This window comes from Phalaenopsis equestris, unplaced genomic scaffold (assembly GCF_001263595.1).
Source record: "Phalaenopsis equestris unplaced genomic scaffold, ASM126359v1 Scaffold000417, whole genome shotgun sequence".
Lineage (NCBI taxonomy): Eukaryota > Viridiplantae > Streptophyta > Magnoliopsida > Asparagales > Orchidaceae > Phalaenopsis > Phalaenopsis equestris.
This window is the reverse complement of record NW_018164858.1, coordinates 1,059,694-1,073,260: the sequence shown is the minus strand read 5'-3', so window position 1 is coordinate 1,073,260 and position 13,567 is coordinate 1,059,694. Positions and strand designations below refer to the sequence as shown.

General features: G+C 33.6%; 1 protein-coding gene across 2 annotated transcripts in view; it reads right to left on the bottom strand.

Moving 5' to 3' along the window:
• LOC110027172 (thylakoid lumenal 29 kDa protein, chloroplastic) overlaps positions 1 to 8,488 on the bottom strand; it is a 31,908-nt gene extending 23,420 nt beyond the window's left edge. For both annotated transcript variants that reach the window (XM_020728486.1, XM_020728487.1), the window contains exons 1-8: positions 8,278 to 8,488; positions 7,952 to 8,065; positions 7,145 to 7,229; positions 7,019 to 7,053; positions 6,885 to 6,950; positions 6,763 to 6,803; positions 6,540 to 6,670; positions 5,229 to 5,335 (exon numbers count right to left, since the gene is read on the bottom strand). In XM_020728486.1, coding sequence (XP_020584145.1) covers positions 5,229 to 5,335; positions 6,540 to 6,670; positions 6,763 to 6,803; positions 6,885 to 6,950; positions 7,019 to 7,053; positions 7,145 to 7,229; positions 7,952 to 8,065; positions 8,278 to 8,364 — 666 coding nt within the window. In that variant the 5' untranslated portion in view covers positions 8,365 to 8,488. The remainder of the gene's footprint in view (positions 1 to 5,228; positions 5,336 to 6,539; positions 6,671 to 6,762; positions 6,804 to 6,884; positions 6,951 to 7,018; positions 7,054 to 7,144; positions 7,230 to 7,951; positions 8,066 to 8,277) is intronic.
• Positions 8,489 to 13,567: the final 5,079 nt, after the last annotated feature.

Genomic DNA, 13,567 nt, shown 5'->3' with positions numbered 1-13,567 from the left:
TTGTGCCGTGGGGGGGGGGGGGGGGGGGGAGGCAAGATGGGTGTTCTCAGGCTCTTTGGCTCATTTTATTCCACACAACCTGAAAGTTACAAGTGGGAAGAAGGGAAGAGTTCTCATTTACATGGGAGTTGAAAGAGAGAGCCTATGGACCCATTTTTACATAAAGTGATCTTCTATTTATAGAGAGATAAAGAGGAGAAAGTAATATTACATTTATGTCACTACTTCAAGGGGAGTTATGAAAGGTATTGTGGTCCTTTCCCTGGCTAGATCTGTCTCCCTGGAACATTCTCGTTGCTATCAGCATCAGTTCATTGGCCTCTTAGGGTCGGCTTGCTGTGAAAAAACGACGACAATAAAGCGAAAAATTAGAACGAGAAAATCATAAAACATAAAAACAGACACACAGATTTACGTGTTTCGACAAATTACGTATGTCTACGGAGTTGCAGAGAATTTTATTACTTCCAGAATTACACCTGTTGATCGCCTCGACCATTACAAGAAATCTCATCTCTCTTCCCCTGTCTCTCTCCTCACCTTCTCTCTCCTTCTCTCGAATGAAAAGCTACACGAGAAGAAAAAGAATTCAAAGGAAAAGCAAGTTGCGGTTCTCCTTTATCTCGTAAGCTTCACAACAAACGAAAAATACAATGGAGCAACATATCCCAGCAATTCCTTCCTTGCCACGAGCCAAAGTGCCGAAGAAGTAGCCAGGGTGGGATGAAGTCTTACTATTCCTAGCTTCTCTTCCGTGAACAAAAGCACCGAAAGGAATAACCCCACCCAAAGCAGGAGAACCAACAACATCTCGATTCCTTCCAGTCGAGCCCTTCTTATTCTTCCTTCTCTCGGCCCATTAAGGAAGCAACAATTTCGCAAAATTACAATCGGAGGCAGGATTTAGCACAAGAAGCGGGAAGCTTAGTTACGAAGGTAATTAACAGCGTAATTAAAAATTTAATTACTACCAAAAATACAGTGGACCAGGTCTTCACCTTCCTTAACAATTCTCTCACTTGGAGACTGGGACACAGACTGCATCGCCCACTGTTTGCGTCGTTCTTTTCTTCAAAAGTGATATCCTCCATCTCTGCAACTCAAAGCCCATGTCTTCAAGCTAGAAGACCAACTGAAGTCGAGCACAACTCCAGTTTCTTCTTTTTCCTAACCAGCTCTCGCTTGCTCGAATTTTCATCTTGCAATGTGTCTTCATAAATCTGTGGTTTTCCACTATCTGTCAACAGAATGTAGTTCAAAGTTGGTGAGTAACGCTGAGTAGAAGTCTATTCATGATTGACATGCAAACTGTAGTTGTAGGGGTGGATGACTCTGAAACTGTCTGTGGAACAATAGGAATAGGTGCCCCAGACCCACTCTGCTCATCACTTCCATCACTGCCCTGCACTATGACCTCTGGTAAATCATCAAACCTTACCATCTCGGATTCCTGGGGAGTCACTTCAAAAACTGTGCTGGGCTTATCCTTGTACATGATCTTCTCATTGAAAATTACATTCCAGCTTCTTATGATTTTTCGATCCTGATCATCCAAAAAACGATAATCAAATGTCTCGTCTCCACAACCAATGAAATAACATTTCTTTGACTTAGCCTCGAGTTTGCTACGAGCCTTAGGATTAATAAGAACATAAGAGAGACAGCCAAAGGTTTTAAAGTAAGAAAATTTGACTATTTCCCACACTAGACCTCCTCAAGCAATTCACAATCTAGCGGAACAGATGACCCCCTGTTGATCAAATAAACGGCAATGCTGACCACTTCTGCCCATAAAGTAAGTGGTAGTTCAACGTGCAATCTCATGCTTCTAGCTCATTAATGGTTTTGTTCATGCGTTCTGCAACTCCATTATGTTGTGGTGTCCCTGGAATAATTTTATTTCATTCTGATGCCCTGAGCTGCGCAATACTCATTGAGCCCACCATCAATGTACTCACCACCATTATCAAACCCCAGACATTTCAATTTTAAGTCTGTTTATGTCTCAACCATGGTCTTGAGCACATAATACATTAGATTTATGCTTCAAGAAATAAACTCACACCTTTCTGTTGTGATCATCAATGAATGTGACATAGTAACGAGAGCCTTCAAGAGATGTCACTGGAGAAGGTTCTCACACATTCTTGTGTACAAGATCTAGTTTTCCTGCTTTGGGTGCTCTGCCACTTTTCAAGAAACTGTCATTCTTCTATTTCTCTATGATGCAACTCTCACATATGTTGAGATCAACTGACTTCAGCTCTGATAGTTTTCCTCTGGACTAAAGTTCTTTCATATCATTCTGACTCATGTGATCAAGTCTGCAATGTCACAAATCTGTCGTCACTCTGCAACTGTAGTAACAAGAATATTAAGTAAGCATCTAGTCATATATAGTGTCAGTTTTTTTACTTCGAGTTAGTACTAATGCTCCTTTGGTAACCTTTTAGGTGCTATATGAGAACATTACTGAATAACCACCCTCATCGAGCTGCCCAACATAAATGAGATTTTTCTTCAACTCGGGAATGTCCTCAACTTTTTACAAAGTTCATTTGCTCTTTTTAAGGAGTGCAATATCAATGTCTCTCATTTTCATCATGTCTGAAGCTTCTCCATCAGTCAGATATACCTTCATAAAGTCAACTGTAACATAGTTTTGTATTAACTCCCTGTGGAAAGATGTATGGAAAGAAGTCTCTGAATCCAATATCCAGTCATCAACAGAACTGTGAACTATCAGCATAGTGCACCTTGCACTTCTTCAGTTACGACATTAGCGCTATCATTCCCCGTCTTCTTCAGATTTTTATAATTTTTTTTTTATGTGACTGATTTTGTCACAATTCCAGCAGATTGTTTACTGGCCAGACTTTGATTTTGATCTTCCTTTGTTTGATTTTATGTCATGTGATCCCCCTCTGGAATCAACATTCAGTGCTGAACTCGAACCTGAGATCTCGCCAGAATCTTTCTTGCTCACATTCTCATCTAAGATTAAATCACAAATATTATCATGTTTCAGTTTAGATTTATCTGCAAAATTGTTAACTACAATCCTCATAGCTTCTCAGCTATTTGTTAATGAAGCTAATAATATTAGTGGACGTATCACATTGTCAGAATCAATTTCAACAGAAGACAATTGATTTGTAATGATATTGAAATCATTCAGATGCTAAGCAACGGATACATCTCCCGTCATCTTCAAATTGAAGAAATTTTTATCAGATGCACCTTGTTAGTTGCCGATGATTTTTTATACATTCCTAATAAAGTCATCATGAGATCTGCAGTAGTACTTTCCTTTATGATGTTGTGAGAAATAGATCTCGATAGGGTTAATCGAACAACCCCTAGAACCTGTCGATCCAACAGATTCCAATCAGCATCATCCATCTTTTCTGGTCGTTTTCCCAATAACGGAAGACCAAATTTTTTTTCTATTAAGATAATCATCTATCTGCCTCCAGTAATCAAAATTTGTGTCATCAAACTTTTTGATCCCTCATATCTTTACTTTATCTCTAGCCATCGCTTTCCTCAGACCTGAACATTTGCTCTAATATCAATTGCTGTGAAAAAAAGACGGCAGTAAAGCAAAATATTAGAACGAGAAATTCACAAAACATAAAACAGGCACACAAATTTACGTTGTTCAGCAAATTGTCTACGTCCAAGGAGTTGCAGAGGATTTTATTACTTCAAAGATTACACCCGTCGATCGCCTCGACTATTACAAGAAATCTCTATCTCTTCTCTAACGGAGAGCTACACGAGAAGAAGAAGAAATCAAAGGAAAAGCAAGCTGTGATTTTTTATCCCCTAAACCCTAAACAAATACAATGGTGCAGCATATCCCAACGATTCCTTCCTTGCCGTGAGCCAAAGTGCCGAAGAAGTCGGCAAAGGTGGGATGAAGTCTTGCTATTTCTTGCTTCTCTTCCGTGAACAATAACACCGAAAGGAATAACCCCACCCACAACAAGAGAACCAGCAACGTCCCGATTCCTTCCAGCCAAGCCCTTTTTATTCTCCCTTCTCTTGGCCCATTAAGGAAGCAACAATTTTGCGAAATTACAACTGAAGGCAGGATTTAGCAGAAGAAGCAGGAAGCTTAATTAGGAAGGTAATTAACAATTTTAATTACTACCAAAAATACAGTGGAGCAGGTCTCCACCTTCCTCAACACAACCTTCGTTGGTCGACCCTTGGTGGTCGGCCTTCAATGGTCGGCCCTTGGTAACGACTTTCCTTGAGCTCGGCGAAGGCCTATTTCTAGGCTATACATACAAACACACACACACACACGCGCACACACACACACGCACACACATATATCTATATATTATCCATTTTTTATTATTCATATTGTATGTTTCAATTCCTTTTTGTTTATGCTTGATAAACAGTGATTATTTACAAAGGTTGATTTTTCAAACTCACTTGTTGATATTTTGTTTAGCAGGTTCTACTAAAACACTTGTAAGAACATTTCGCAAAAGCAGACAATCAAATTCTAAACTTTTTTTTAAATTTTTTTAGTATTCATTTTAGTAGTTGTATTTCCTCTTTCGGGTTCGATAGTTATTATTGTCCTTTCAATTTTGTTTCAGTCAATTCTTTTAATTAATTATATCAGTGAGACTCTCTTTTATGGAAAAAAATTTATTTCATCTCACCTTACTTTGTCAATTATGTACCTCCTTTCGAACTCAAGGTGTGACAATAAGAGTATCAACTAAATATTTTAAATAGGCCATGATGAGAACATTGAAGTAAATGAAATAATTGTGTACTTTGTGATGGATATTTTATAAATAAATACAATTATGATGTTAACCTTTCAGCTTAAAGAATTCTAATTCCAAGGATCCAACCAGAAGACCATGGATAAATATCAGAATAAAAGTGTTTGCACAACAACATTGGATAACTAGTTGGAAACAAATGTGCAATCTAAGAAAAAAAGAAATGTCTTTATGAATAGGTAGATTTTGTTCAAGATATTTGCTCATTAAATCACATAATTAGTTTGATTTGCATAAATAAAAAAATCATTGTCCAACAGATCTAGTTGTGTTCCTTGAAGCATATATTCGTGAAAGTTAACATCAGTATGGATGAGAATGTAAAAGCATAGGCTCTGAAGACAGGCAAATCATAAGGTTTTTATCGTAGATATTAAGCTTGAGTTGCAAAATGACTCAATAATAAAAGAAAACCTGGCCATTGGAACCATATGCAGTGTATAGCAAACGCCCCTTCTGTTCATTTCCGCCACACTTGCGAATTGCAGAAGCCAGAAAGGTGTTCTTAATAGCAGCTTGGGCTACACTAAAGGAAAGGCAACTGAGATGCATTTGAAGTACAAATGCCGCTTAAAAAAATGAAGGAAGTGACATAATCAAAATACAAGCTACGTTAGTGCATCAACTAGAAAGAATTTTGCAGGCTATGTAATTGATGAACAAGCATAGCTTAACATGAAATACAATTTCCAAACATCTTTAGGGGTCAATTTCATAAACATTAATAATCATGGGATAATGTTTATTTTAGGTCATCTTCTAAGTTGCACATATTAAAAGATAATATAATGGAGTGTACGGCTGCCAGCAAATGTCAAACTTATCCAAAAAGCATGAAACATAAAGAACCCTTGCATAAGCTTTAGAACGACTTTGTTGGTTCAAACCTTTCAAGTAGAAAAAAGACCTATTATGTTTTCAAGTGTTAGATTACCAAAGCAGTCTCCTAAATGTAAAAAAATTTTAGAGGTTTCTATTGGATTTGAGTAAAGCAAAAAATAAATTTGAGATTATAAATGTTGTTGACATCCACATTCATTCTGAGGTGACCTCACATATCACTAGGCTCTATTTGTGGGAATGATGTCCAAGAACAGCCACACCAAGCGGTGATCTCAATTTAATTCTGTAAAATGAATATAAACAAAACAGCTTGCTAAATTTTAAGACTACATGGTTGGCTCTGTACCAATTGATCATCCATGCAAGCTTCCTTATGATTGGGTTACATTATGATTTCTAGTAGCATTATAATTTATAACATCAATGGATGGAAGCAGTGTATTTTTCTTTCCCCTTTCCCTATTAAATAAAGTTATGTTCTACGTCGTAACTTTAGGTTTCTAATTCCAGATGACAAGCGCTGAAAACATTGTTCACCCATTCGAACTTACTTTGTGTGATTGCAGCATTAAAATTTTTCACATATATGATCAGGTCAAATTCCATAATCAAAGATAAATAAATATTGGACTGAACTGAAAATATCTACATAGGATAATAGTCCCACTAATGGGTTGCAAAGTACATTAAGGATTCCAATGATTCCATACAAAATACCTAATGAGATGTCCTTTCAGAATGTTTTATCAATTGTTGTACTAATAAAGCTTATTCATAATCAATAGGCCACTTTGAAACTTTTTAACTACATCTTGTGATTGATGAGGCTAATGATTATGATGATGATTTTTTTTTTTTTTTTTGTTAGAAGTGTTATGGTACCTGCAAATTGGATGAGATCAGAATATGAAATGGGGCCTCCTTTTGAGTAGGAATCAATTTCTTCTTTTGCCTTCACCAAAAGATCTAAAGCGGGCGAAAGTCCAGTATTCTCTGGTCTACTAATCTCCTGGCTATGGTGTGAAAGAAAAAGAAACAGAAACCTCATTATTAGAAACAATACATTAAGTTAGAATCTCAAAGTTTTGAGAGTTAAGATCTCAACCTAAATCGAATAGAACCATTTGGCCCACCTGATTTCGTAGCCTAAACAAGCATTCTGAACAGTTAAAGTGACAAGCAGGAGTGCATGACAAAGTTAAAAAGTCTACAAATCCAATTTTTTACCTTGTCATAAGTTACAGCATCATTGAGTGCTAGTTTCAGTATGGATGGTAAAAGCTCAAGGTGTTCCTTCAGTAGAAAAGGTTATAAACTGAAATTCCAAACCAGTGCACCTACAAAAAAAGTTATAGAGCTACCTTTATTGCATTGGAAAGGGTTTCTTTGATGTGTCCTGCAATGGTAAATCTAAATACGTAAGATGCAGCTAACAACTTTAGATATCATGTGTATTGACAGAAAGAGAACTATGACATAAAACTTGCCCTGGAATTCAGAGCGCTGTCTTCGTTGGATGAGATCAGCAGCAATGGCAGTTTGGGTTAGTGATCCTGAGCCTGCTACCATTTCCTATTGAGTAAAAATGGCAGAAACTCAACATAGGATTATAAATCATTCTTTATCACAGAAAATATTGTGAACAGGCTCAGGAAATACAGTGCCGATAAATAAAAGCCTTGGTTTGATAAATATCAGTAGTAATAGAGACAAACTTTTCAACCAAGGACCAGTTTCTAAGAAAACAGTTAACCACCTTACATTTCATATACAAAATACTACAAATAAAGTAAGCACACAGATGGGTTAAGCAGAAAATTAATCAATTGAACAAAATTCAAACAGGTTCATCCATCTTACCAGACAACTGATGCCAATTATGCTTTAAATTCTATGAAACGTATCAGGAGATGTCTCTTGCATGAAATTATGAATCAAACGTTAAAATGTCATTAGTAACCAGTTTAACCAGCATACCCAAATAAGTGTTCGATGCGATTTTTGCATAAGGTACAACACTATGCTATTAAAAAAAAAGGAAAAAGAAAAACAATTGCATCACTCTAGGAGACTTTTCTTATCATAATCTGCGATCTCAAGAGCTTTTCTTAATTACAAGAAGAGAACTAGAATTCCTATCTGAACTCTTTCATGCAAACAGACGTACTCCATGATAAAATGGCGGAGATATCAAATTCTAGCAAATTTTAAAACCTCAATCAAAGGAGAACTTAGATAGTACACGGAAAACTCTAAACCTTACAGAGCTACAAGACAGTTCGAGCATTATATACCAAGCCAACCACAGTGGTGAAGCAGCTAAGAATGTCCCGCCGATTAAGCTGCTTACCCTGCACTCTGTCAGTTACTTCTAACTCCTCCATTGTGTAATGACACTTGATTCTGCCCTGGTTTCAGATAATTAAACAAACAAAAATCAACGCCACTGTGAATTCCATTGTGTGCATAGAGGAAAGCATGCCAGAACAAAAAATGCAATCCATCAAACCAATAGCAGTAGAAAGCGAGTAGTGAAAAACCACCAGACAGCTATTCCATCGGGTGGACAGAGATCTAAAGCTAGCTTAGTGAAAAGAACTTCACAAACATTTCTTCTTACAGATTTCGCAAATGAAAAGCACGACCGAGAAGGTGCTGTCACGACAGGGAGTGGCGAGAGGAAAGAGAATCCCGCCATTGATGACATTTTTCTCTATTTTAATCAAAAAGCGGTGAACCGAGGAGTTGAAAGCCGATAAGGTGCTCTCCACCGGCTAATTCTCGATCAGGTACACAGAAGAAGGCGACCGTATCTTCATAGCTGAGCTGTGCAGCTGTAGACTGCATCTTACTGGTTTTTCTCCTGGTATTTAAACTATCCTTATCCAAAGGAATTTTAGTGTTTTTTTTTAAATTTATTCAAGGTGCGATTTTGCTCCAATTAATGCAATGATTAAAAAATGCAATTCCAATAGAGGTACTTTCTTTATATACCTTATTATTTTTAAATACTGAAAAAGTATATGTTATTTCATTTAGATAAATATAACTTAAACTTAATTTTCTATTAAATTCATCATTTTTAACTGAATTATTTATTGGTGTGCAAATTAAAAGTAACTAAATAAATTAAGAATTCAATAAAATTTGAAAAAGTTTTAAAGCTCAAATCTTTTCTGAACAATGTTAAAATGTGTATATGAATGAAGTTTGAACAATGTTCAAACACAACTAAAATGATGTTTGCACAATCTTCAAACATGATTTGAACTGTTAGCAAACATCATTTGAACTCTTTTTAGGCTTTATTCTAATAAGTTTTGAAAACCTTTCAAACATGATTTATCTTGCAACAAAGTGCAATCATATGGCTTCAACATGATAAACTAAAGGATTGATACAATAGAGTATAATAATAATAATAATAACCAGCGGATTATATGATAAATATAATAAAATATAGTCGAGTTGTTATAATATAGCAAAGAGTAATTAAACAACTATAAACAAATTTTAAGGTAGATACAAAAAAATAGTGTAATCCTTAATATATAACACATTCGAGTTCAATTTACTAGCCATAACACTAATAGATCAAAATCAATCATAGAAGGGATGTTTACAAATGAGTGCCATCTAAAGGAACTAAAATATTAGTCTTTATAGAATAATTTAATCATATTATAATAGAGCTATAAATTTATATCATAGTAAGAAAAAACTTTACATAGATGGTCTCTTAGGAATTTTATGTGATTAAGTGCTACTAGTAAACTATTTTTCAATGTAGTTAGGTCGATTATGTGTTATGTCATACATATTCTGCAGTCTCTGCTAAAAATGCAACAAAAATAAACTCATCAACTAATAGGTAAAAAATTTTCATATAAAATTTTATTAAAATGTCAAATGGCTTATTTTATAATAGATGTGAAAATCTCATCCATGTTGTCGCTCTTTCATTTTTAAAGCAAAAAGGTTCCAACCTATTTTCAAAAAATGGAAACATCACAAGCAACCTAGGTAAACACTTACAAAACTAATTTGTGATTTCATAAAGGTCTGGTGAAGTGCGAGATAACTCAGTGTTATACATTTTTATGGTTTTGTAGAGTGAAATCTCACATACCATCTAATGTACTTAGTTCCAATTTCATTAAAAAAAATGATTTTGCAACATATCAATACTTCATTAAACTTGTTCTTTTTGTTGGTTTGTACAAGCCCAAAAATCTTTTCTATAAAATCCTTAGTTTTTCTCAAGTTAAAAGCAAGAATGAGAAAAGATTGGAAATATTAAATAACAGAAATTTGATACAACCTAATTTTCATGATCAAGTAACATATATATATGATTTAATAGTTTTATCAAACATTTAATTTAAACACTTGTAAAATAATTGCAAATCATATATAAGCATGTAAGACATTCAAAGACAAAATGATTTTTATTTGGTTTGGTTAGAGCATACATCCACAATTAATTATCTATCTTAAATTTTCACTCTAACAAAGTTATTACTCTTTCACAAATAAGAAAACCTTTATAATTTGCTTTTATCTCAAAATCCTTCTGATCACCAAGACGTCCTCTCAATCTTCCTTCTTTGTGATAAGAACATCATTCTCTATATTATCCACTTACAAAAAAAAATTAAAAAATTATGCAAAAACAATATAAAAATTTTAACAAGTTCTTACACTTGTGGAAAAATGTGTATGAAAAAGCCAAGAAACTCAGCATCATGATAAAGCATCAAAGAATCTTATATGAACAAGCAAGCTTCTTTCTATGTTTCAAATTGCATTTTTTTCTTTATGTCTTTTTCAATGAAGGAATTTAGAAAGACACAAGAAAATAAAGGATAGGATGCTCAAAAGTTTTAAAATATATAATAATAGAAGTTCATCTACATAACCCCTTAAGATAATATATATTAGGTGGATTGTTTTGTGGTTTTTTAAGTCAAATATCTAAATAATTTATATAAATATATTCAACATTTTATTTTGTTTATAAAGACTCAAATTCTCTAAAATTATGGGCAATTCAAATTCAAATTTGTAAAATCATCATTAAATACTTTTTTTTTTTTTCAGATTTTGATCTTCTTAAAGACTAGCTAGAGATTACAAAGGCCCACAAGCACTTTGTAAAGGCAAGAAATACTTTGTGGAGACCTATTAATTTGTATTTTGCTAAGGCTTAAAGTCTTTATATTTTCTTAGTTTAAAGTAAACCATTATGGTGCCCACAATGCCTACGTTGATGCTCGTAAATTTTATTGGAGGCCCACTAACCCTATTTTAAATTTATTATAAAACTCTAGGAATTTAAAACTAATTTTACTTACAGCTATGTTGTATAAATTCTAAAAATATATAACTTCACAACTTAATGCGTTAGCATTAGGTGCACCCTTGACCTATAGCAATGCATTAATTTAATGATTATTTTGTGGATAACTGTCTAATAACTTGAACATTCACCTAGGTAAGTCTTGGGAATAATATGGAGAGTTCTAAATTTTTCTTCAATAATGTTTTTTTTTCAAATTTTGTAGATGATAACTCTGCACTCTTGCTTTTTACATTTTCAAATGATTTTCAAATGATAACTCTCATTCCATTCTTTTTTTTTTTAATATTGATATAAGAAAGGCCTAACTCATAGTCTACATTTCTATTAGGACTTATATTAATTTATTATTATTCACTTATACCTATAAATAGATATTGATTTTGATTTAGTTAATGGTTCTTAAGTATACAAGTTGATTATTCTACTTGACTTTGGTTGCATTTATCTGCATCATATAATGCAATGTCTATAGACAACTAGTTCAATTATTGTGTAGAACATATAGCACTGTATGTAATACAAAATAAATTTATTTCCTCTAATAAAAATTTTAAAATAAATTATATAGTTATAGCTTTAAATTTTATTTTTCACTTTCTTCATAGATGAACGAAAATTCATCAATAAAGATAGTATATAGCTAGGGCATAATTTAATTCAATAATTTGATGCATTATGATTTTTAAAGACATATCCCTCTACTCTTTCTAATACAATTAGATATGACATAGCATGGAAAAACACAAACATAGACCTAAAATAGACAAAAAAATAACAAGTATAAATAACTAACCAAGAGCTAAAAATACAATGCACTAATAACATAACCTAGTAAGAAGTAAGCTGAAACTAAAATCAAATTCAAAAGATACAATTTTTAGTGACACAAACATTACATTGCCCCAATGCTTCAAAACCCATAAGCAAAAATATATAGTAAAATCTAAAGTAATGGGACAAGACCTTTCATATGGGGTGGCTACTATTCCTCATCATCTTCCTCTTTTTTTCCAAAATGAGATACTCAAGATATTTCCTCAATGGTGAAAAAGACTCATTGCTTAAACCAACTTTGATGTGTCAATTACTAAATATATCTATCAATAATATCTGAACCTAGTCTACATAATCAAAATGTTGCATTTTGGTCTCCAAAAGATAATTGAAGCATGTGTCTATGCATTTTTATGCTCACTACTTATACCATTTAATATACTCATTTATTTATTAAAGCTTTTATAGTGACCCTCTCAATATCCACCATATTTTTCACTAGATACCAAGTAGTAAAGAGGTTCATTATGGTTGGGAATTGGAGGTGTCCCAAGGAGCTTTACTTTTTGCATATGTTGGTGGTTGTCGGTAGGTCCCATCGATTGCATCTTTCTCTTGGTGATGGTTGAATTAGGATGCACCATCTCCTTTGAGCCATAGATCATAGATTAGTAGCCCAACCCATTAATGATACTAGGTTATGCCATGTGAAGGATTTTGGCTTGAATTAGTTGGTTGATTTTAATGAATGTATTTTAAAGACTGGCAAAGTGTAATGGTGCTCTCTCTTTAGTTAATTAGCAGAGGTGGTGGTGGCTTAAAATAATTTTGGTGAATCATGATAACAAAATAGCTTTTAACTTTTTAACAAGAAATATTATAGTCATATCATCCCTTGCTTCCATTAGGTGCCAAAAATAGTAAGAGCATAACTAATCTCTTCAAATTTAGAACCACTCAACTAGAAGTTCGAGAATGCATCATTCAGATTAACCACCAAAACATAGTAAGAATTAGCTCAATCAAAGTTAAATAATATTTTCTTTCCTCAAATAAAAAAAAGGTCATCATTGTGCTCTTTTACATTTATGTAAACATTCCTAATCATTAGTATAAAGACAGTTTTAAGCTACCTTACAAAAATCTACCAACACATTGACATTATCACCATCTCAATTGCACCATCAAACCCTTCAACTACTTATTGTAGCAAAAGAGCAATACTTTTTAGCATCATAACTCTATGAAGTTGAGGTGGAATCTAACAATTGGGCATTTTAAAATTTTATAAGAAGGCTAAGAAGAACTGAGATAGGAGGATTGAAGCTTAAGATATTTGGAGAGGGAGAGGGCAAAGCCCCTTTAAAAATAGACATTTTCATGATTTTCTTATACTCATAATAATGTCATATGGTTTACACTTTGACTCTAACTTTTATCATTTATTCTTGCATGTTAGACATTTTTAAATATTGTTAAATCAAGTAAGCTCTAGTATTTACATTTAGATTAATTATTTTTTATTTTCTTAAATAAATAAATATCGTTCATCATATCATAAATAGCACTTAGAAATTACTTAGGTGGCAGGTACTTTATGTCACATGTTACTCATTAGCATTACATGATGAAATGTCAGAATCTACGCATCAGGTTTGGTGCCAAGGATCTAAGTGCTATAGTATCATGGTGTTGTGTACTGAGATGTACTGCTTTGAAGTACTCATTATTATGCAAGTATATATATATGTATGTATGTATGTATGTATATATA